At 68.7% G+C, this 22,231-nt stretch overlaps 3 protein-coding genes across 3 annotated transcripts; 2 read left to right on the top strand and 1 right to left on the bottom strand.

Moving 5' to 3' along the window:
- Nucleotides 1-90: 90 nt before the first annotated feature.
- Nucleotides 91-7,418, top strand: DTX1 (deltex E3 ubiquitin ligase 1). The gene is made up of 9 exons (XM_064521828.1): nucleotides 91-346; nucleotides 3,633-4,197; nucleotides 5,178-5,239; nucleotides 5,314-5,475; nucleotides 5,711-5,772; nucleotides 5,882-6,040; nucleotides 6,662-6,823; nucleotides 6,899-6,988; nucleotides 7,098-7,418. The coding sequence occupies exons 1-9, from the start codon at nucleotides 91-93 to the stop codon at nucleotides 7,320-7,322; spliced, it is 1,743 nt and encodes a 580-aa protein (XP_064377898.1). The 3' UTR covers nucleotides 7,323-7,418.
- Nucleotides 7,419-10,104: 2,686 nt separating this feature from the next.
- WSB2 (WD repeat and SOCS box containing 2) lies at nucleotides 10,105-14,248 on the top strand. The gene is made up of 9 exons (XM_064522329.1): nucleotides 10,105-10,232; nucleotides 10,789-10,960; nucleotides 11,153-11,388; nucleotides 11,646-11,777; nucleotides 12,098-12,198; nucleotides 12,790-12,962; nucleotides 13,117-13,230; nucleotides 13,620-13,727; nucleotides 13,859-14,248. Exons 1-9 carry the CDS (start codon nucleotides 10,217-10,219, stop codon nucleotides 14,019-14,021), a joined length of 1,215 nt encoding a protein of 404 aa, XP_064378399.1. The 5' UTR covers nucleotides 10,105-10,216; the 3' UTR covers nucleotides 14,022-14,248.
- Nucleotides 14,249-15,730: 1,482 nt separating this feature from the next.
- RFC5 (replication factor C subunit 5) lies at nucleotides 15,731-19,388 on the bottom strand. The gene is made up of 11 exons (XM_064522328.1): nucleotides 19,250-19,388; nucleotides 19,115-19,179; nucleotides 18,881-19,017; nucleotides 18,643-18,722; nucleotides 18,435-18,508; nucleotides 18,107-18,266; nucleotides 17,201-17,282; nucleotides 16,934-17,063; nucleotides 16,530-16,607; nucleotides 16,127-16,181; nucleotides 15,731-16,028 (listed from the first exon to the last, which is right to left on the bottom strand). The coding sequence occupies exons 1-11, from the start codon at nucleotides 19,306-19,308 to the stop codon at nucleotides 15,932-15,934; spliced, it is 1,017 nt and encodes a 338-aa protein (XP_064378398.1). The 5' UTR covers nucleotides 19,309-19,388; the 3' UTR covers nucleotides 15,731-15,931.
- Between the last annotated feature and the right edge of the window lie 2,843 nt (nucleotides 19,389-22,231).

The raw sequence follows: 22,231 nt of genomic DNA, 5'->3' as shown, positions 1-22,231 counted from the left end.
CAGAGCCCCGCAGTGATTTCCCCGCCGCGAGCCGGCGACGAGGGAGAGAAACCCAAAAAGGGGCCGTTTGGCGCGCGGTGCCTCCCGGCCATGGCCCGGCCGGGCTCGGGGCTGTCGGCGCGCGGCGGGCCGGGCTTCGCGGCGCCGCACGTGGCGCGCGTGGTGGTCTGGGAGTGGCTCAACGAGCACGGGCGCTGGCGGCCCTACTCGGCCGCCGTGTGCCACCACATCGAGAACGCGCTCAAGGAGGACGCGCGGGGCAGCGTGCTGCTGGGCCAGGCGGACGCGCAGCTGGCGCCCTACGTCCTCGACCTGCAGGCCATGCAGCAGCTCCGGCAGGACACGGGTAAGGGTCCGTCGCCTCCGTCCATCTGTCCATCACGGCATGTCCCTGCGGCGCCATCCATCCCAGCGTGTCCCTCATTCATCTGCCGCTCCAGCGCGAGCATCCCAGCCATCCTTGGGTTTTGGGTTTTGGTTTTGGATGGTCCATCGCCATCCTTGGGTTTTCCCTGCCTCTCGGGGACCGTTAGTCCGGCAGTGGCCGGGGGAGCTGCCCGCTCACTGCCACCTCGGCGTCCTCCGCTCGGGGACCGGCGAAGCGAGGCCGGCGCTGGGGACGGGCTCGGTCAGCTCTGTACCCTCGGCAAAAAGCGCCGGCACGAAACGAGGTGACCTCGTTCCCGGCTGTGGGAACGGCACTCCGCTCCCCATGGCCCCGGCACAGGGGGTCCCTATGGTGCGAGGGCTGCACGTGCCTGCGCTGCCTCCTCCCCTTCCTCCCCACAGCCCCGTCTGCTCCGGCTCCCCGGGCTGGATGGGGCTGGGCCCAGGCCTGGGACGCGGATGTGAGCGGGATGAGGGACAGGGATGCAAACAGGATGCGGGAGGCGGGACGCGGATGCGAGTGGGATGCAGGATGCAGATGCGAGCAGACAGTGGGCAGCAGGACACGGATGTGAGCGGGGTGTGGGATGCAGATGCGAGCAGCAGCGGGATGTGGGATGCAGATGCAAGTGGGCAGTGAGATGCGGGACACGGATGCGAGCGGGATGCAGGATGAGGGACGTGGATGCGAGCAGAGTGCAGGATTTAGGATGTCAACATGACTGGGCAGCAGGATGCAGGATGCGGATGTGAGCGGGCAGTGGGATACAGGATGCAAGCGGGATGCGGATGCAAGCAGGCAGTGGGATGCGGCACGTGGATGTGAGTGGGATGCAGGACACGGATGCGAGTGGCAGTGGGATGCAGGATAGATGCTAGTGGGATGCAGGATGCAGATGCGAGCAGGCAGCGGGTAGCAGGACACGGATGTGAGCGGGATGCGGGATGTGGATGTGAGTGGCAGCGGGATGTGGGATGCAGATGCAAGTGGGCAGCGAGATGCAGGACATGGCTGCAAATGGGATGCAGGATGTGGGATGTGGTTGCGAGCAGAGTGCGGGATTTAGGATGCTGATGTGATTGGGCAGCAGGATGCAGGACACGGATGCGAGCGGGCAGTGGGATACTGGATGCAAGCGGGATGCAGATGCGAGCGGGCAGTGGGATGTGGGTCACGGATGCGAGCAGGATGCAGGACGTGGATGCAAGTGGGATGCAGGAGGCAGATGCAAGCACGCAGTGGGATGTGGGACACGGATGCAAGCAGGATGCAGGACGTGGATGCAAGTGGGATGCAGGAGGCAGATGTGAGCAGACAGTGGGCAGCGGGACACGGATGTGAGTGGCAGCGGGATGTGGGATGCAGATGCAAGTGGGCAGCAAGATGCGGGACATGGATGCAAGCAGAGTGCGGGATTTAGGATGTCAATGTGATTGGGCAGCAGGATGCAGGACGCGGATGCAAGCGGGCAGCAGGACACAGGATGCAAGCAGGATGCGGATGCGAGCAGGCAGCGGGATGCAGGATGCAGATGCGAGCAGGGTGCAGATGCAAGATGCGGGATGCAGATGCAAGTGGGCAATGGGAAGCGGATGTGAGCGGGATGCAGGACATGAGCGAGTAGTGGGATACAGGACACGAGCAGGATGCAGGACTGGGGACACAGATGCAAGTGGGATGTGGAACGCAGATGTGAGTGGCATGCGGGATGCAGACGTGAGCAGGATGTGGGACGCAGACACGAGCAGGATGTGGGATGCGGACGCAAGCGGGATGTAGGACGCGGATGCGAGCGGGCAGGTTTCCGCGCGTTCCCGTTGCCAGGCTCGAGGCGAGTCTCCCGCGGGGCAGCGAGCAGAGTTGCCTCAGCACCAGCCGGCGCTGGGGCCGGCCTCTGCTGCCTGCAACGGCAGGTGATTAATGACCGTTATTAGAGTCGTTAATAGGGCTGGGTAAACGGTGCTGGAGAGGGGGAAAAAACGCAGCAGGCTGTTTGAGGCACGCCAGGTGCCGTGCCGGGAGCGAGGCAGGGCGACGTCCCGCTGGGAACGCCGTGCTGGCTCCAAAATCCACCTCGGTTGCAGACGGTGAGGAATCCAGATTTGGCTTTGCACGGGGAGCCTGGGGTGGCCGTGGGGCTGCTTCGGGACAGGGTGACGTCCACCTTTGCACGGCTCCACGGCGGAGATGCAACCGGGCTCTGGGCCGGAGGATGTGGGTACCGCCAGCATCACCTGCCGCCACAGCCGCATCCCCCCAGCGGCACCCGCCGGCTTGCGGAGGCCCCGTTTCGGGCTGCCGGCCAAGCCGAGGCTCGGGGAAGGCGAGCGCCGCGGCGGCCGCTGCCGGGCTGTTGAGCCTCACGAGTCCCCGGGGAGGGCGGCGCGGCAAGCGCAGACGGCGCGATCGATCGGTGCGTCGCCCGCCTCTGGCCAGGCCGCCGCAGCAGGGAGCGTGCCTGGCGGCAGGGGCACCCGCGCGGCCTGGCCTCCTTGCACCCGACGGGCGCCCTGTCCCGGGGTGCCCGGAAAGCCGCCTGGGGCTGCCTGGCTCCCAGCGAAGCACACGGAGCTGCCTCGCCTCCTCCTCCTCCTCTGCAGGAGCAGGGTGCGGGTGCCGTGCGGGGCGCTGGGTGCTGCAGAAGTCCCCGGGGAGGGAGGCAGGGGTAACACAGCCCTGCAGACATGGTCTGTGCCGGGGTGCTGTGCCGGGGTGTTGAACGGGGTGCGGTGCTGGGTGCTATGCTGGGGTGCTGTGCAGGGTGCCATGTGTGGTGCAATGCCAGGTGCCCTGTGGGGTGCTGTGCTGGGTGCTGGGCGAGGTGCCATACCGGGGTGCCATGCCAGGGTGCTGTGTGGGGTGTTGTGCAGGGGTGCCATGCTGGGTGCCGTGCTGGGTGCTGTGCTGGGGTGCTGTGCTGGGTGCCATGTGGGAGCAGTGCCAGGGTGCTGTGTGGGTTGCCATGCCGGGGTGCTGTGCAGGGTGCCATGCTGGGGTGCCATGCCGGGGTGCTGTGTGGGGTGCTGTGCTGGGGTGCTGTGCTGGGGTGCTGTGCTGAGTGCCATGCCAGGGTGCTGTGCTGGGTGCTGTGAGGGGTGCCATTCCAGGGAGCCATGCTAGTGGTGCCGTGCTGGGTGCCATGCGGGGTGCCATGCGGGGTGCTGTGTGGGGTGCCATGCCAGGGTGCCACGCCGGGTGCCACGCAGGTGGTAGCAGCGCATCCCTGAGCTGCGGCGCTCCGCAGGCACCCGGCGCCCGGTGCGCAGGAACTTCTACGACCCGTCGTCGGCGCCTGGCAAGGGCATCGTGTGGGAGTGGGAGAGCGACGGCAGCTCCTGGACGCCCTACGACATGGAGCTCTGCATCACCATCCAGAACGCCTACGAGAAGCAGCACCCCTGGCTCGACCTCTCCTCGCTGGGCTTCGGCTACCTGATCTCCTTCGGCAGCATGGCGCAGACCAACCGGCAGACGCAGCGCCGCCGCCGCCTGCGCCGCCGCATGGACCTGGCCTACCCGCTCACCGCCGGCTCCATCCCCAAGTCGCAGTCGTGGCCCGTGGGCGCCGGGCCGGGGCAGCCGTGCCGCTGCCCCCAGTGCCTGCTGGTCTCCAGCACCCGCGCCGCCTCCAACGCCATCCTGGCCTCGCAGCGCCGCCAGCCCTGCGCCGCGCCGCCGGCCGGCAGGGCCGAGCCGGGCCGGGCGCCCGCCCGCAGCCACAGCGCCCCGGGCGCCCCGCCGCCCGCCCTCAACAACCTCAACCGGCCCGGCCCCCGGCGCCCCCCCGCCCGCCCCGCCGGGCCCCCCGGGTAAGCGGGCAGCAGGCGGCAGCGCGCAGGCGGCAGCGCGGCGTGCGCGGACCCCCCCCGGGGGCAGCCGGCCGCGGGTCCGCCTGTGCTGGCAGCCGCGGGCGCACGCACGAATGCACACGCGCAGGTACAGCCGCGCACACGGCCACCCTCACCAGCACACGTACAGCCGCACACACACACAGATGCACACACAGAGCTGCACACGCAGATGCACGCACACAGTCGCACACACAGCTGCATGCACACATGGCCACACACACGCAGATGCATGCACACAGGCGCATGCACGGCCATGCACACCCAGATGCGTGCATAGTCACAGGCAGGCGCATGCACACAGTCACACACACAGATGCATGCACCCGGTCGCACACATGGCCATGCACACACAGGTGCACGCACACATGGCACATGCAGCCACACGCGTGCAGCCACACGCATGGCCACGCACACGCAGATGCACGCGCACAGCCACACAGATGGCCACATGCACGCAGACGCACCCACACATGGCATGTGCAGTTGCAGGCACGCAGCTGCACGTGTAGCCATGCACGCGCAGATGCATGCATGTAACTGCACGCATGACCATGTGCACGCAGATTCATACACACGGCACATGCAGATGCATGCATGGAGCCACATGCATGGCCACGTGCATGCAGATGCATGCACACAGGGCACGCACAGCTGCACACACACAGCTGCATGCATGGCCACGTGCACGAAGATACATGTACACATGGCACACACAATGAATGCACACAGCTGCATGCATGGCCATGTGCACACAGATGCGCACAGACACGGCACATGCAGATGCACACACATGCAGCACACACAGATGCATGCACACAGCTGCACGCATGGCCATGTGCACACAGATGCGCACAGACACGGCACATGCAGATGCACACACACAGCTGCACATGTGGCCACATGCACGCAGCTACATCTGGCACGCTGTCCCCGCGCAGGGTGCCTGCCCTCCCGGTGAAGAACCTCAACGGCCCGGGCCCGGTGCACCCCGCCCTGGCAGGTAAGGGTGCGGGGCGGCGGGGAGGGGGGCCGGCGGCGGGCGCCGGGTGACGGCGCCTCTGCCCGCTGTCGCAGGCATGACGGGCATCCTGCTGTGCGCGGCGGGGCTGCCCGTCTGCCTCACCCGCGCCCCCAAGCCCGTGCTGCACCCGCCGCCCGTCAGCAAGAGCGACATCAGGCCCGTGCCCGGCATCCCCGGCGGCTGCAGGAAGACCAAGAAGAAGCACCTCAAAAAGAGTAAGGAGCCGCCAATGGTTGCCCCGGCCTCCCTGCCCGGAGGGGAAACTGAGGCACGGGTGCTGCTGCCACCCAAGGGTGCGGGAGGGGCTTGGGGGCCATGGCCTGGGGTGAACAGCACCCTTGGGTGATGGGTGTGATGGAGAGCTGCTCCTACTGTCCCCGTCCTGGCGGAGGTGGGGTGACGGGGCAGGATCCGACCGGCCTTTTGGCCCGCTCCCCCCCTCCTGGGCAGGCAAGAACCCCGAGGACGTGGTGCGCCGGTACATCCAGAAGGTGAAGACCCCCCCGGACGAGGTGAGGGCTTCGCGTGGCCGCCCCCGCCGTGGGCCACGGCCAGCCACACGGCAGGAAGCAGCTGCCGTGGGTCGCCCCGGCGCTGACGCCCTGCTCGCACGCCCACCAGGATTGCACCATCTGCATGGAGCGGCTGGGGGCCCCCTCGGGCTACGAGGGCGTCCTCAGCCCCCGGGGCGCCAAGCCGGAGCTGGTGGGCAAGCTGGGCCGGTGCGGCCACATGTACCACCTGCTCTGCCTGGTGGCCATGTACAGCAACGGCAACAAGGTGAGCCTGGCGCCCGGCTGCCCTCCCCACCCATGGGTGCCCCGCGCCCTGTGGGGCCCGGACAGCCCCCTTGCTGCCCCGTTGCCTGGATCCGCCATGCTCGTGCCTGGGGACGTGGAGGTGGGTGCTGCGGGGATGGGGTGCAGGTCCTGCCGGGGCATCGCCTGCACCCAGGGATGCAGAGATGGGTGCTGCAGGGATGGGGGTGCAGGTCCTGCTGGGGCATCACCCATGCCTGGGGACATGGAGGTGGGTGCTGCAGGGATGGGGTGCAGGTCCTGCAGGGACATCACCTGCACCCAGGGATGCAGAGGTGGGTGCTGTGGGGATGGGGGTGCAGGTCCTGCTGGGGGGCCTGCACGTGGGGGCGTGAAGGTGGGTGCTGTGGGGATGGGGGTGCAGGACCTGCCAGGGCATCACCCATGCCTTGCAACGTGGAGGTGGGTGCTGCGGGGATGGGGGGGCAGGTCCTGCCAGGGCATCACCCACACCCGAGGACGTGGAGGTGGGTGCTGCGGGGATGGGGGTGCAGGTCCTGCCAGGGCATCACCCATGCCTGGGGACACGGAGGTGGGTGCCTTGGGGACGGGGGGGCAGGTCCCGGCGTGCTGTGCCCCCCAGGACGGCAGCTTGCAGTGCCCCACCTGTAAGGCCATCTACGGGGAGAAGACGGGCACGCAGCCCCCGGGGAAGATGGAGTTCCACCTCATCCCCCACTCGCTGCCGGGCTACACCGGCTCCAAAACCATCCGCATCGTCTACGACATCCCCACGGGGATCCAGGTGAGGGGGGCGGCGTGGGCACCCCCCGCTCGCCCGGTCCCCCGGCGCCGCTCACCCCACCGCCCTCCCGCCCAGGGCCCCGAGCACCCCAACCCCGGCAAGAAGTTCACGGCGCGCGGCTTCCCGCGGCACTGCTACCTGCCCGACAACGAGCAGGGCAGGAAGGTGAGCGGCCCCAGACTCCCGGGGGCCGGGGGGGAAGGGGGCCGGCGGAGCCGTGCGCCCCGGGGCGGGCGGCGCGGGGGCTCGCGACGGCCCTGCCGCCCCGGCGCAGGTGCTGAAGCTGCTGCTCGTGGCCTGGGACCGGCGGCTCATCTTCACCGTGGGCACCTCCAACACGACGGGCGAGTCGGACACGGTGGTGTGGAACGAGATCCACCACAAGACGGAGTTCGGCTCCAACCTCACCGGGCACGGCTACCCCGACCCCAACTACCTGGACAACGTCCTGGCCGAGCTGCTGGCCCAGGGCGTCTCCGAGGCCAGCCTGAAGGACTGACCGCCTGCCGCGCCGCTTCGCCCCGCCGCGGGCACCCCGCTCCGCCGCCGCACCGTGCTGCCGGCCGCCGGCGCTTCCTTTGCCGCCCGTGGGCTCCGGGACGGGCCCGTGCCCTCCGGCTTCGTGTGTGTGAGCAGCCGCGCGCCCGCCTGCGCCGCCCGCCCGTAGCTCCCCCGTGGACGCTGTGTACAGTACATTATATATAGATATATATATGTATATCTAGAGAGCAGAATAACAGCCCGACGCCGGCTCCGCGCGGCTGGGTGCCTCCCGCGATGCCGCCGGCTCGGGCCGGGCTGGGCGGAGGGGGCGCCCGCGAAGGGGCTGTGCGGGGGTTGGCCCACGCCTGTGCGGGGCTCGTTGCCCCCGCCGCCGCCCCCCAGCCGGGGAAACTCCGGGAGGGGGGTGTTCGCGATGGGAAAGGGCGCGGACTACAACTCCCAGCATGCCTTGCGGGCGCGGCCCCGCCCCGCGCGGCGCCAGGCGGCGATGAGCACGCTGGGAGTTGTAGTCTCGCGGGGGGGGTGCTGGGGACCCACCGGGAATCCCTACTCGCCGCCGCGGCCCCGCGGAGCGAGGCTCGGGGGGCGGCCCCGCCCGCCCCTCTCAAGCCACGCCCCCTCCCAAGCCACGCCCACCCTGCCTCGCCACGCCACGCCCCCGCCCCACCCAGCCACGGCCCTGAGCTGGGGCCCCACCGCGCCCACCGGGCCCCTCCCCACCGACCCGTGCCACCGACCCCCCCGCTGACGGGGCCACGTCCCCCGCTCGCCCTCACCTTCACGAACTGCTCCGTGGCCTTGGAGGCCAACGAGGCGGAGCGGAAGAGGGGGTTGGGGTCTGCTGGAAGGCAGCAGAGGCCGTGGAGCAGCTGGGTCCTTTGTGGCCATGCCACCCCCCCGTGCCCGCAGTGATGCCTCAGCCAGTCTCACACCAGCGATGCCCCCGGCACCGGCACTCACTGGTCCTGGGCAGCTCACGGGCGATGAGGTAGTCCAGAAAGGGCATGACCAGCGCCTGCCCCAGGAAGATCTTCACCAGCTTGGTGGCCGCATCCTGCCGGCTCTCCACTGAGCCGATCTCCTCCAGGGTGGCCGGGGCGGGGTGTCTTCAGGCTGGGTGGGCACAGCGAGACGGGCTCAGCGCTGCCGCGAGCCACGGGGGAGAGGATGGGACCCGCCTCACCTGGGGGGAGGACGGGCTCCATGAGGAGCTCGATGAGGGGCTGGTAGTAGCTGTGGGCAGGACCCTGTCCTCCGCCAGCCGCACCTTGAGCTGTGGAGACCCCAGCCAGCCCCTGCCAAGAGAGCAGGAGATGGGGAAGCTCCGCTGGACCCCGTGCCCCATCGGTGCCGCGTCCCCGTGGCTCAGAGGTGCCCAGCACCGTCTAGACACACCAACACACCCGTGGGTGCTGCCTATGGTTTGGGAGTGCCAGGCCCTGGCGGTTGGGCCTGAGCCCCATGTCCCATGTCCCATGTCCCAGCCCTGATGCCCTCCCTCCCTCCGCATCCAGCCCCCAGCCTGGGAGAAGATCCTGCAGCGAAAGTGGGTCCCCGTTCCCTGGCGGTGCTGCCCCCCCCCCCCCATCCCCGGGGCCGGCAGGGTAACTGGCGCCCCCCTCCCTGGCGTCCCCAAGGCCATCCCGTTGCCTTGGTACCCGCTGCGGTCGCCATGGCAGCGGGATGCTGCCTCTGCCGCCTGCTCCTCTCCCACGGTCCTCGCGGCTGGCGGGTGTGCGCGGGGCACACGCACACACACACGTACACACGCGCACACACACCCCGGCCTGCCCCAGCCCCCTGCCTCAGTTTCCCCCGGTGAAGCCGTTTTGATGTCCCTGGGGAGCAACGCGGCATGGGGGGTGGCCTGGCTCACTGCGAGCGTCCACAGGGCACCCCGACGCTGTGCTCTGCCCGTGGGCACCCGGCTCTGCCCCTTGTCCCCCGAGCTGCCACCTTCCCCCTGTCCCAGGCCCTGACCCCCGCACAGGGGCTGGCACCGAGGCAGCTGGGCATTCACCACGCCGGGGCTGAGACCCCACAGCGTCGTGACACGTGGGTCGAAAGTGGAGATGCTTTTCCCAGGCAGGACGAGGCGAGGGGCCGGGAGGGGAGGCTGAGCCCAGGACGCTGCAGTCCCTGCCACCTCCTCCCGCTGCCCGCAGCCCCGGTGGGCGCCCGCTGCCAGGTGCTGCCGGCGGAAAACCCGTCCCCGGCGTGGATGCGACCCTCGCTGGGCAGCTCGCCCTCTTCTTGGCCTCGACGAGGCAGCGACGCACACCCATGCTGCGGGGTGGAAAGCACCGCGGTGCCAACCCCCCCAGAAACCCCCCGGGGCCGGGGCAGCCCGGCAGGATCCGGCCCCTCGCGGAGCTCCCCCCACCCCCTGGCCGGAGGCAGGATTTGGGGAGGCGCTGGGGGCAGCACCCCCCCGTTGCACGGCCATGCCTGGCACCCCGCTGCGGGCCCGGGCACCCGGGGGGCAGCCGGTCCTCGCGCCCGGCCCGCGGGGGGGCTGCTCGGCGACGGCGCAGCGGCCGGGGACCCTCGGGTGCCCCTGGCGACGGCGCGCTGCCACCCGTCGCCCTGGCAGCGCTGCTGCTCCCGGCTTCCCACGCCGGTTCCCCGCTCCGAGGCCCCGAGGCCCCCGCGCCCGGGCCCCCCGGGAAACTGGCGACCGGGGGCCGCCGCTCTGCAGGGGAGGCGGCGGCGGCGGCGGCCCGGGGCCGCGGCGGGGCTCGGGGGCGGGGCGGCGCGGCGGGGCGGCGCCGGGGGCCGGGCTCGGCGGCGGCAGCAGGGCCTGGGCGGCCGCCGGCGCGACCTGCCGCACTGCCGGGGCGGAGGCGGCGGCAGGCCCGGACAGGCCGGCGGCGGCGGCGGCGCGGAGCCATGAAGCCGAGCGCAGGTGAGGCGGCCCCGGCCGCGGCCCCGGCCCCGGCCCCGGCGGCTCCCCGGCCCCTCGCCGCGGTGGCCGCAGCCGGGAATCGCGTCCCCCCCCGCGCCGCAGCCCGGCTCGGCCCCCGCAGCGACACGCAGGGGCGGCCGTCGGGGGGCCCGGGGGGGCGCCCATCCCCGCGGCTCCCTGCCCGCGCCGGGCGTCGCCGGGGCTCCCTCCTGGCAGAGCCGCGTTCAGGCCCCGGCTGCGGAGCCAAGCGAAAATAAAAGTAGTGGCTGCGTCACTGCTTGGTCACCCTTCCCCGGGGTGGGGACCGCGGCCGGCCCTGCCCATCCATCGCGGCTGCGCCCCGACCCGGGGGGCCCGCGTGGCAAAGACGAATACGTGGCGACGGCTCCAGCGCTCGCGGCGGGAGAGACGCCGGCGTCTCGCCAGGGCGCAGCTCTCGCTTACCGCTGGAGACGCGGTGGCGACGGCGGCATCGACCGGCCAGCGCGTGCCGGGGCGGGGATGGGGTTTTCGGCCCCGCGGGGCTCGGCGGTCACGGCGCTGTCCCGCTGCCCAGAGGAGCCGGTGCTGCTGGCGGAGCTGAAGCCGGGCCGGCCGCAGCAGTATGACTGGAAGTCAAGCTGCGAGACGTGGAGCGTGGCCTTTTCCCCCGACGGCGCCTGGTTCGCCTGGTCGCAGGGTCACTGCATCGTCAAGCTGATCCCCTGGCCCCTGGAGGAGGCCGAGCTGTGAGTACTGGGGCCGTGCTCGGTGGGGCGATGTGCTGAAGGCTCATTTCTGGGCTGAGCCGCTGGGCCGTGGAAGCCTTCCCACCCGGAGGAAGCTCCTTCCACCAGCGTGGTCTCCTGGTGGGAGCAGGAGGAGCAGAGGGGACAACCTCCGCTGCCCACGGGCAACTTCGCCATCCTCCCTTCCCGCAGGAGCTGCAAAACCTTGGACCGCAAGAGCCACGGCAGCAAAGCGGAGGCGAGGAGCCGAGCGGGTGCCAAGGAGAAGACGCTGGAGTGTGGCCAGATCGTGTGGGGCCTGGCCTTCAGCTCCTGGCCTGCAGCCGACGCTGGGCGCCCAGACGGCACCTGCGCCACGGGGCCCTCCTGCCTGATCCTGGCCACGGGGCTCAACGATGGGCAGATCAAGGTGTGGGAGGTGCAGACAGGTGAGCAGCCCGCTCTGACTCCAGGAACGGGCGCAGCGTTGGGACCTGCAGCCCGTGGTGGGTTCAGACCAGCTCTGTCCTGCTGGCATCTGCCCTTGCTTTTTGGGAGGAGATCCTGTCTCCATCCTTCCCTTCCCCAGAACATTTCCCGAGGGTGAGCGAGGGCCACTGCCCTGTCCCAAGGGGGACGGCCTGTGCGAGGGGCACGGCCTCGTGCCCCGTGGCAGGACGGCGCTGAGCGTGGCCCCTCTCCGCAGGACACCTGCTCTTCAGCCTCTTGGGGCACCAGGACGTTGTCAGAGACTTGAGCTTTGCTCCCAATGGAAGCCTCATCCTGGTCTCTGCCTCGCGGGACAAGACGTTGCGAGTCTGGGACCTGAGCAGGGACGGTAGGAGCCAGCTGGGCCCCCCCCCAAGTGCGAGGTCACCCGCGTTGGGTGCTGGGCTCTACTGTGGCGGAGGAGAGGGGAGAAACCTGTCCCGGGGTGGGGGGGACACAGCGGGGCAGGATCTTCTGGGACGCTTTTTGAGGCCGAGGGGGAGAGTCCTGCAAGGCGGAGCAGAGCCACCCCCTCCCAAATGGGACCCGAGATGCAGGAGGGGGCTGCGGATAAGCGAGAGGGTTTGGGATCAGCACCGGGAAGTATCCAGCCCAACACAGCTCTGTCTCGCGCTCCGCTCTGGTGACTCGCGCCTCTGCTGTCCCCAGGGCGGCAGGTCCAGGTGCTGGCAGGCCACGTGCAGTGGGTCTATTGCTGCTCCATCTCCCCGGACTGCAGCATGCTCTGCTCCGCTGCCGGCGAGAAGGCGGTGAGTCCCGGCGGATGGGAGCCGCTCCCGCCGGATCCAGTGCTCCCTTCAGCCCCCTGCGTCCCGCGCTTGCTCGCCCGGCCCTGGCGTCCCCAGGGCGACCCTCCGTCCCAGCCAGACCCCAGCTTGCAGCAGGGCCCCTGGGGCACGCGCGGTGCTCGGGCCCAATTCTGGGTGCCGGCGGCCCCCCTGCTGCAGGGTGCGGTGGGCAGGAGCGGGCCGCCTCTTGCAAGGCCCAGTGGTTGGAGGGGGAAGGCGAGAGCCACCTTCACGCCTTGGCTCCTGGGACTGGCCAGCGCCAGCACCGTCCCCCCGTGCTCCTGGTGGTGCCGAGGTCCTGGGGGAGGATGCTGGGCTGGGCATGGGGATGCTGGGAGCAGCCGTTTCCCATTCAGTGGCTGGGATGTGGCAGGGAAGTGCTTGGAGAGGTCCCAGGTCTTGTTTCAAGCTGCCACACTGGCTTAGTCTCCTCTGCCGGGCTGTCCCCGGTCCGCGTGGCTGAGCTGGGTGCTGGGACCAGAGCCGGCGGGAGCAGGGCCCCTCTGCGGGGTCTACGCGGGCCTCACGTGGGCCCCGTGCCGTGCCCCGCAGGCGCTGCTGTGGAGCATGCGGTCGTACACGCTCATCCGGAGGCTGGAGGGCCACCAGAGCAGCGTGGTGTCGTGCGACTTCTCGCCGGACTCGGCACTTCTGGTCACCGCGTCCTACGACGCCTGCGTCATCATGTGGGACCCCTACACGGGGGAGCAGCTGAGGACGCTGCGGTACGGGGCCGGGGGGCCGTGGGCCATGCGCTGGGTGGGGATTTTGTTGGGGCCGAGCGTTGCCGTCCCTCCTGGCCGGGCAGAGCCGTGGCTCTGGCTTGCCGGGGTCGGCTCCTGTGCGGGGGCTGCCTCAGCGAGCTCCTTCCCTCCTCAGCCACGTGCCCTTGCACTCGGTGCTGGACCACGGCAGCGACGTCCACACCAGCTCCCTGCGGTCCGTGTGCTTCTCCCCTGAGGGCTTGTACCTGGCCACGGTGGCAGACGACAGGTAACTCAGCCCCCTTTGGGGTCTTCAGGGGGGAGAGGGTCCCAAGAAGGTGCACCAAAAAGCACCTCAGGGCATGCCAGTGGGGAGCAGACCACGCGTGGCACGTCCCCACCACCACGTCGAGAGCCCCGATGGCCCAGGGGGAAAGCACGGGCCGCTTGGGGCACTGCTGCTTGGCTGGAAAGGAGTAGCAAGGCCAGGGCTCGCGGCGTGGTGGTGGGGACTCGGCGTGCCCTGCTGCGGTGTCGTGAGACCTCCGTGATGCGTAAAGGTCCGTGGGTGAGAACCTGCTCCAGAACTGCCGGTGCTCAGTGAATCCGAGGCCTCGTTTCAGCTTCAGGCACCCTGTGGATTCGTCCTAGCATCGTGTCCCCTTCCTTTCTCTTCAGGCTCCTGAGGATCTGGGCTTTGGAGCTGAGATCTCCAGTCGCGTTTGCTCCCATGACCAACGGCTTGTGTTGCATGTACTTCCCTCACGGCGGCTTCATCGCCACGGGGTGCGTATGCCTGCTGGAGGGAGCACCGGGCACGCCGACCCGCGCTCGGCGGGGGGAGAGCCGAGGAGCACGTGGCTGCTCCCTCCTCCTGCCGCTGTCCCCTCACGGCCTGTCCTGGTCTCTCGTTGCAGGACCAGAGACGGCCACGTCCAGTTCTGGACCGCCCCGAGGGTCCTCTCCTCACTAAAGCACCTGTGTCGCAGAGCCCTGCGCACCTTCCTGACGACGTACCAGGTCCTGGCGCTCCCCATCCCCAGGAAGCTGAAGGAGTTCCTCACCTACAGGACCTTCTAAGGCGGCCGGGAAACCGGAGACCCGGAGGCAGGAGGCCTCTGTCTCCTGGGAGAGCTGGGCCTGGGTCGGAGGAGGCACCGTAGCAACGACGCCGGGCAGATCTGAGCCGCGGCACCGGCAGGACTGTCGTTCCCCTCGGTTTGGGGCTATGTCCGGTGGTTATCTTTGCTGTGATAATACTAGAACCCACCAAAAATGCATGCAGAGGGCGAGGGGCAGAGCGCGGCCCGGGGACGGCTGTGGTGGCCCCGCAGGGCCCGCGGGGGACACGGATCTGCCCCCGCTGCCTGCATGTTTTGGGGCTGGTGCTTCGGCTTGCGGTGCAACGTCGCGGGTCGAAGGTGAGCAGAGCGTTTGGTGCTAGCAGGAGCGGGGGGCTACGCCCACCCTCGCCAAAACCAGCGTGCCCCTCCGGTGCCGGCGGCGGGCTCTGTCGTTCCCAAGGTCTGGACGAAGCTGAGCGGATCTCCGCGGAGCGGAGGGCAGCGATGACAATAAATATTGTTCCTCACTTCCTTCCTCCGCGCTCGTAGAGGCGCTCGGGGTGCTGCTCGCAGGTGCTGGGGACCCGTGGTGGGGCGGGCTGCGCACCGCCTGCGAGGGGCCGTTTTGGTAATAGCAAGAGCAGGTTTGTCTTAAATGACGGGCCCTAACGAATTGCTTGGGCGAATTGCTCGGTGTTGAGGCACGCAGCCTTCCCGGCCTCGTCCCGCGGGGAGCTCAGAGAGCCGGCCCGCGCCGTGGCGAGAGCTGCGTCAGGCCCGTGCAGCCGAGCCGCTGGGGAGGGGAGCGGCGCGGAGGTGCCGGTGCAGCTGGTCGCGCTGCCGGCACCAAGCCATGGGTAGCAGAGCGGCAAGTGCTCGGCGCCGGGGAGCATCGGTCCTCGCGCGTGGCCGTGAGAGAGGAAGGCGGGACACGGCGCTTCGTGCGACCCACCCTGCTCCGCTCTCCACCCGCAGCCGCCCCTGGAGCTCCGCGCTCGAGCGGGTCCCCGGCAGCGTGCCACGTGTCCGGCCGCGTTGCGCGTGCCACGGGCTGGTGCACCTGCCTCCTCCCTGCGCGGCGGGCGCCCCGAGCCGCAGCGGGTGTTTCCAGTCCCCCCAGGTGCGAGAGGGCTCGGTGGGTGCAAAGCCCTCGGTCAACCCCACCGATGGGGAGGACGTCTACCAACGGCTCCCTTGGGTGTCTTCCCCCGCGGAAAGCCGAACCCTGGAGCTGCTGAGGGAAACAGTGTGGAGCCAAAACATGGTTAAGCAGTTGGAAAAGAGCTCTCAGCAAGGGGAAGCTGGTGTTTTCCTAGTGCTTAGAGAAGATCTGACCTACAAGCGTGTCCCCGTGTGCTGGGGCAGTGCTGGGAGAGGGACGCGGCACAAAAGGGGAACTTCTGCGGCAGGGCTTGCCCTCGCCGTCCCCGCGGTACGCGAGAGGCTGGGTTTTGCATACAGGTGCCGGCAGCTGGACTTTGGCCTTTGCGGCCGTGACGCTAAGTCGCTGCTGCCGAGGCCGCCCGGGAACCTGCCGGTGGCCCCCGCGCCGCAGGGCTCAGCTCCGCGAGGGCGGCGGGTGCAGGAGGCCTGCTCGGCCCCTCGGCCGCCGCTGCCTTGGCGATGGGACGTGGTGTTTGCCGAGGACGGATGCGGGATGAGACTCGGCTGCCTCCCATCCGCCCTCGTTTCCCCGCACGGCAGAAAAAAGGCACACGCACCCGCTCGGCTTTAGAGGCTCTGCATTTCCCGGCGACGCTCGGGAACGTCGCGGCCCATCTCTTGCACCCCGGCTGGGGGCAGAAGGGTTTGGGGGGTGGAGAAAGGGAAACAAAAAGCTGCTTTCTGCCGAGGCGGCATGGGGCTGATGGTCCCCTCGAGCTTCTCCCCAGGGTTGCAGACGAGGATGCCCCGCGCCAGCAGGACCTAGGCTTCGGCCACAATCAGGTCCCTGGTGACTTGGAAAGCCGCGATGAGGGAGCTCAGCTGGATCTTCTCGCTCGTGCCCGCAGCCAGCCGGTACCTGGAGAGGAGGAGAGGGCCGGTTTGAGCTCCCAGCGGCGTCGGCGTCCTAGCAAAGCGACGGCACTGGGGCAGGACGGACGAAGAGCAGGCACTTACTCGATGTCTGCCATTTTGATCAGCAGCTGGATGCGGACCGAGGGCGGGAAATCGACTGCGGAGAGAAGGAGATGGCGCGAGTTAGCGTGGCCCGGAGGGGTGCCTGTCCCGGAGGGGTGCCTGTCCCGCGCTCGGACAAACACGCAGAGCGGAGTCCCGCTGCCCTTTCACGCGAGCCCAGGTTTCAAGGCTGGAGGACAGCAGGCTGACGGAGACTTGGCCGGAGAAGCCCTGGAGCGAGGTAGCTCCCCGTTCTCACGTTGGTCAGCTGCAACAGTGCTGCTCAATGCAACTTCTTGGCGCCGCTGCCACCGGAGCAGGGAAGCGGGGCTGGGGGAGTGCGGGCCGGGCGGGCAGCCCGCCCCAGGGCTGCGCCGGGAGGAGCCGAGCCCGCCGGCCTCACCTCGGTGCACAAACAGGTGGATCTCCGTGAGGATGTCGTGCAGGGCCAAGCCCTTCAGCGTCTTCAGCTCCGCGATTTCTGAGAGGAGCGTGAGTGAAGGCGTCTCCTCGCGTTGAGTTTCCCCGTGAGCTGCGAGAGCCGACCGCCCCCGTGGCAGCCCCGGTGGGGAGCGAGACCCCCCCAGCGAGCGGCATGGTGCGAGCAGCCCAGCCCAGAGCAGGGGGAATGGGACGGGAAGCCCTGGCGAAGAGGAGGATTTATAACACCGGGGATTAAGCTCAAGGTGGAGGGGATTTAGCAGGGACTAAGACCCTGGTTTGAGCAGGCATCGCCCCAGCCCACGCTTGGCCTTCAAGGCAGCGCTGGGGAGACGAGGGCTGCGCAAGGCTGCGCGAAAAGGATACTCCGATAAGCAGTGGAAAAGTCCTGGTTCAGCATCCAGTCAAGGATGTTGGCAATGTCAGACTTGAGGGGGTGTCCGGTGCAGGTGTACACGTTCTCCTCCGTCACCTTCCCGAAGGCCATGCTGGTGCTCTGGGGAGGAGGAGGAGGAGGAGGAGGAGGGATGTGGCTCCCTGGGGGCTGCTCCGTGACTCCCGCCAGGGACTTGCACCAGGTAGCTAATGTCCGTCCCCGCCGTGAACAGCAGCGGCCGCGGCCGCACTCCGTACCTGCAAGATATTCAGGGCTCTGCGCATGTCGCCGCTGGAGAGGGTCACCAGAGCCTTCATCCCGTCTTCCGTCACGTCCACCCTGGAAGACAAGGAGAGCTGCAGCAGTTGCACAGGGCAGGAGAGCCAAAGCACGGCCGGCTCTCCAGATACCAGGGTAACGCCCATCGTGGTGCCGCAGCAGCGTCGTGGCACGGCGCCGGCCTCCGGGTCGCTCCCGCGGGCACAAGGCCAAGTCATGGCCCAGCACCGCGTGGGCAGCGGCCGGCGCTGGTGGCTGTGAAGCTGGTGCGTGAGTCTGCAGCCGCCTCGGCAGTTGCTTCCTGCCAACGCCTGGCGTGGAAGTGGATGTTCTGCTTTCGAAACACCAACAAACTTTTTGCGATGTTAAAACCTTTTTCTTTTCCGCGGCATTACAACAAATCACCCGGCAGCGCTTGACTTCAGACGCAGCTGCAGCCTGGGCAGAGGGGTGAACACCAGACCGCTGCGACCCCGAAGGCTTTTTTGTCCTAAAGCAAAAACTAAACCCCAGCCGTTGGGTGAATTTTGCTCAAAACGTGTTTCCACCTCATCCCCGCCTCCCTACCCCTACAGCTTGCCGCAGCCCCAGCAGAGGACACACAGGCCCATCCGGTCCCCTGTCCCTAAGCAGTGCTAGCAGGGGTCCCGGGCGACCTCCGTGCGCCTGCAGGTCTCCTGGCACGGCCCGGGTGACGCAAGGCCAGCACCAGCCGTGGCGAGCCTTCGGTGGCGGGGCAGGAGCAGAGAGGGGACCCTACGGCGGGAGGCAACACTGCGTGTGGAAGGGCTGGGACACCTTGCTTGAACCAACGCTGGGAAAAGCAACGACGCTCTGCTGCTTCCCGGGGAGGGGGGCCGCCGCAGCGGAGCCCCCCAGCTCACCTCTCCTCCTCTATGACGTGCCGCAGCCGGGGCACCATGAGCTCCGGGGTGAGGGGGCCGAAGCGGAAGCGCGTGCAGCGGGACTGCAGCGCAGGGATGATCTTGGAGAGGTAGTTGCAGATGAGGCAGAAGCGGGTGTTCTCCGTGAACTTCTCGATCACTGCGAGCAGAGGCAGGAGAGGGGCTCCAGCTGCCGAGGCGACGCGGGGCCTGGAGCACGGCCCTCGCGGGAGGCGGCTGCTGGCCACGTCCTTCTCCTGGCTGGACCAGGCTCAAGGGGTGCCATGGGGGTCACCACTGGCCTGACCGAGCCCCCCGCGCCTCTCACCTCGCCTTAGGGCGTTCTGGGCATCCTGCGTCATGGCGTCCGCCTCATCCAGGATCACCAGCTTGAAGCCTTTCCTAAAAGGGAGAGAAAGGAGCCGGCTCGGTCCCACCTACCCTTTTAGAAGCTGCCGGGGTCGAGTCAAGCTGGATGCTGGAGAAGAGGAGCTGGGAGCCGCCCATCCCGGCTGGAAGGCGCTGTTAAAGCTTACTTGAAGATGGTCCTGGTGCTGGCGAAGCTCAGGATGGGCCCTCTGACGATATCGATCCCTCTGTCGTCGGAGGCGTTCAGCTAGAGGGGGACACGAGGGGGAAGAGCAGTCGCGGCCGCGGCTCTCCGGCGGCAGCGGGACTCGACGCCCGACCGCGGCCCCGGCGCTGGCCCGCGGCCGCCTCTCGGCGCGGCGCCGGGGGGACCCGACCCGACCCGACCCGTCCCGTCCCACTTGCCTCTAGGACCATGGAGCTGAACTCGCGCTCCCGGTAGAGCTGCCGGGCGCAGGCCAGTATGGTGGAGGTCTTGCCGGTGCCGGGCGGCCCGTAGAGCAGGAGGTGGGGCAGGCGCTCCTCGCCCAGGAACCTCTGGACTGCGGAGGGCGGCGCGGCTGAGCGGCGCGGGGGACGGGGCGCCGCCGCCCGGGGCCCGCGGCGGGGCGGGGTGCGCGCGGCGGGGCCGCTCCTTACCGGTGCCCAGGATGTCCTGGTGCGACACCAGCTCGGCCAGCGCCCGCGGCCGGTACTTCTCCACCCTGCGGGCGGAGAGGGCGGTGAGGGGCGGCGCGGCGGGCGGCGAGGGGGCCCCGCGCGGTCCCGCCGTACCAGGGCAGGTTGCGGGGGCGCCCGCCCGCGCCGCGCCGCTCCGCGCCCGCCCGCTCCATGCGGCCGCCGCCGCTTCCCGCCACCGCCGCCGCCGCCGCCGCCGGGGGGAGGCGCCTCGGAGGCCTCGCGAGAGCGCGCGGCAGCGCGGGGCCGCCGGGGCGGGGGGGGGGGGGCGGCCGGGCCGCGCGGGGGGCCGGGGCGGGGCGGGGCGGAGCGGGACGGGCGGCGCTGGGGCTCCCCAAAGCGGAGCGGTGCCGTGGTTGTGCGGAGAGCGGGGCGCTAGGCCTCCCCGAAGCGGAGCGGTGCCCCTGCTTCTGGGGCGAGTGCGGTGCTGGGGCTCCCCGAAGCGGAGCGCTGCCCCTGCTTCTGGGGCGAGTGCGGTGCTGGGGCTCCCCGAAGCGGAGCGGTGCCCCTGCTTCTGGGGCGAGTGCGGTGCTGGGACTCCCCAAAGCGGAGCGGTGCCCCTGCTTCTGGGGCGAGTGCGGTGCTGGGACTCCCCAAAGCGGAGCGCTGCCCCTGCTTCTGGGGCGAGTGTTGTGCAAGGGCTCCCTGAAGCGAAGCGGTGCCGTGGTTTTGGAGTGAGCGGGGTGCTAGGATTCCCCAAGCAAAGCGGTGCCCCTGCTTTTGGGGCAAGCACCGTGCAAGGGCTCCCCAAAGTAAAGCAGTGCCCGTGTTTTTGGGGAGAGCGCAGTGCTGGGACTCCCCATGTGAAAGCAGCGCCCCTGCTTTAGAGGCGAGCGTGCTGCTGTGACTCCCCAAAGCGAAGCGGTGCCCCTGCTTTTGGGGCAAGTGCGGTGCTAGGCCTCCCCACAGCAACGTGGTGCCCACGCCTTTGGGGAGAGCACGGTGCTGGGACTCCCCAAAGCAAAGCGGTGCCCTGCTTTTGGGGGTGGCAGACCTCTAGGCCTCCCCAAACAGCCCCACTCCCCGGCTTGGGGCAATCCCGCGCTGGCCGGCTGTCAGCGGGAGCCGTGCCGTGCCGTGCCGTGCCGTCGGGGGAGGCAGGGGGCCGGTGCCTGCGTGCCCGTGCTCCGGGCAGCGCTCCGGCGGCAGGGCCTTGCCCCAGAGCATGGGGACGGGCGACGGAGGCCGAGCACCGCGCAGGCAGCCACAGACCGCACGTCCCTGTCCCGCTGCTTCCCGGTGCCCTGCCGTGGCTGGAGGTTTCCCAGCGCTCCTTTTCCGCGTGATTTTTCGCTCGGGAAACCAGGCGCCCCTCGTGCTCAGGCGCTGCCGGCCGCCTCGGCGGGGGCCGGGGGTGTTTCTGCGGGGGCCGCGCGGCTCCCGGCTATTCCTGGCTGCGGTTCTCGCCGCAGTCGGCTCCAAACGGGGGGGTGGAATCCATGCTAATTTAGATTTGGCTCTGGCAAACGGCTAGAGCCTCCGTGGAGAAGCCACTTTATGGGAAAAATCACGTAATTTAACGGGTGGCGGGGTGCTCGGGCGCGGGGTCGGTGTAAAGGAGAGGGCTGGAGAGGCAAAAGCCGCTCTGCAGTGAAAGCCTCTGCCTCGAACGGTGATGACGGAGAGCGACCCGTCGCCTAACGAGGGACGTGGAGGGGAAAAAAGGGGAAAAGCCTGGGGAAAACCCACGAAGCGCTGCAGAACTGTTTGTACGGAAACCCCCAAAGCTGCCGGGGGACACGGGAGAGCGGGGAGCTTCAGCGCAGCGGCTGGGGGGGCTGGATCAGCGCTCGGGGGGGGAGCGGGCTCTGCCAAGCAGCACGCTGGGCCAGTGGCGTGAAAGCACACAGCATCAGCCTGCAGCCCCCAAAACAGCAGGAAAGCCCAGAACAGGGTAATCGTGGCTGTTTCATGCCACGAGTGAGGCTGAGGTGGAAGATTAACGCGATACGGACCTGGGACGATGGACCGCTCTGCCACAGTCCCCACTAAGGGATATTGCAAATTAAAACGTAGGTTCCTTTAGCTGCAAACGTTTGGAATAAATGGTTGAAGAAATGCAATGGGCACAGAAGCAAGCAGGGAACAGGATCCGCAGGGGCTGCCAGAGACGGAGCGGGACAATAACCCAGCGTCTTCCTCCGATGGCTGGTTTTTGGGAGAAGGGAGCTGCGGTGGGTGCTCCCCGGGGGGAGCGCAGCAGCCCTGAGGCCACGCGTGAGCTTTAGCCTCGTGCAGAGAGGACGAAGAGGGATGGAGAGGAAGCAGGGAGATGCTCCTGGGGGAAGATGGTGCCTGGCTTCGAGGGGGGGGAGCAGATGCAGTCCCCCGCTCAAGCCCGCTGCCACGCACGTCCTGCGTCCCTGAGCTGAACCTTGAAGCCAGGTTGCATTTCTCTCAGGTCGGCTCTTGATAGCTATTAAATCCCATCTTCCAGTCTACCCCAAACCCCCAAATGCTAAATAATCCGCAGAAAAACCCCTGTGCCCTTGTGGCTTGTTTGCGCTGGGTGCGCTACCTGCAAACTCGTGGCGCGCCGGAGCCGGGCTGGGGCGAGGGTGAGACACCGCTCACCTCGCGAGCTCCTTTTAGTTATTTTTCACAGCCACGTACGGGAAAGCAACAGATCGAAGCTGAGCTCAGCAAGCCTCAGCTGCTCCTCCGGGCATGTGACGGCCGTGCCAGATGGCCCTCCGGAGAGCGGGGCGCCGAGCCGCCCGGGTCCTCCGCGGAGCCCCTCGGCCCGCGGCACAACCCGCAGTGCCGGGCACTTGGCGGCTTTGCGTGCGGTTAGCAGTTTGGGAGTCATTCTCCTCCCCTCACTTCTGGCTTTGCCCGGGGCAAGTTCTTGTCCTTTAAAATCACATTTTCCAAGATTTGCTCCCTCCCTCTATAAACCTTGAGCTCCAACCCAGGCAAAGCCTTCGGAGCGGCCAGGAGAAGTTTGCTGGTCACTAATGCGCGTGCAAATCTGCGGCTGTATTTCTCATGGTTACCTTCAGCTATTTGTTGCCTGCTGTCTAGGCTGGCTCGAAGGCTTTTTTTACTGCTTAATATTTGCCCCAGGTAGCCCCCTTT

This window comes from Dromaius novaehollandiae, chromosome 17 (assembly GCF_036370855.1).
Source record: "Dromaius novaehollandiae isolate bDroNov1 chromosome 17, bDroNov1.hap1, whole genome shotgun sequence".
NCBI lineage: Eukaryota > Metazoa > Chordata > Aves > Casuariiformes > Dromaiidae > Dromaius > Dromaius novaehollandiae.
The sequence above is the reverse complement of the archived record's forward strand: the minus strand, read 5'-3'. Positions and strand labels throughout refer to the sequence as shown.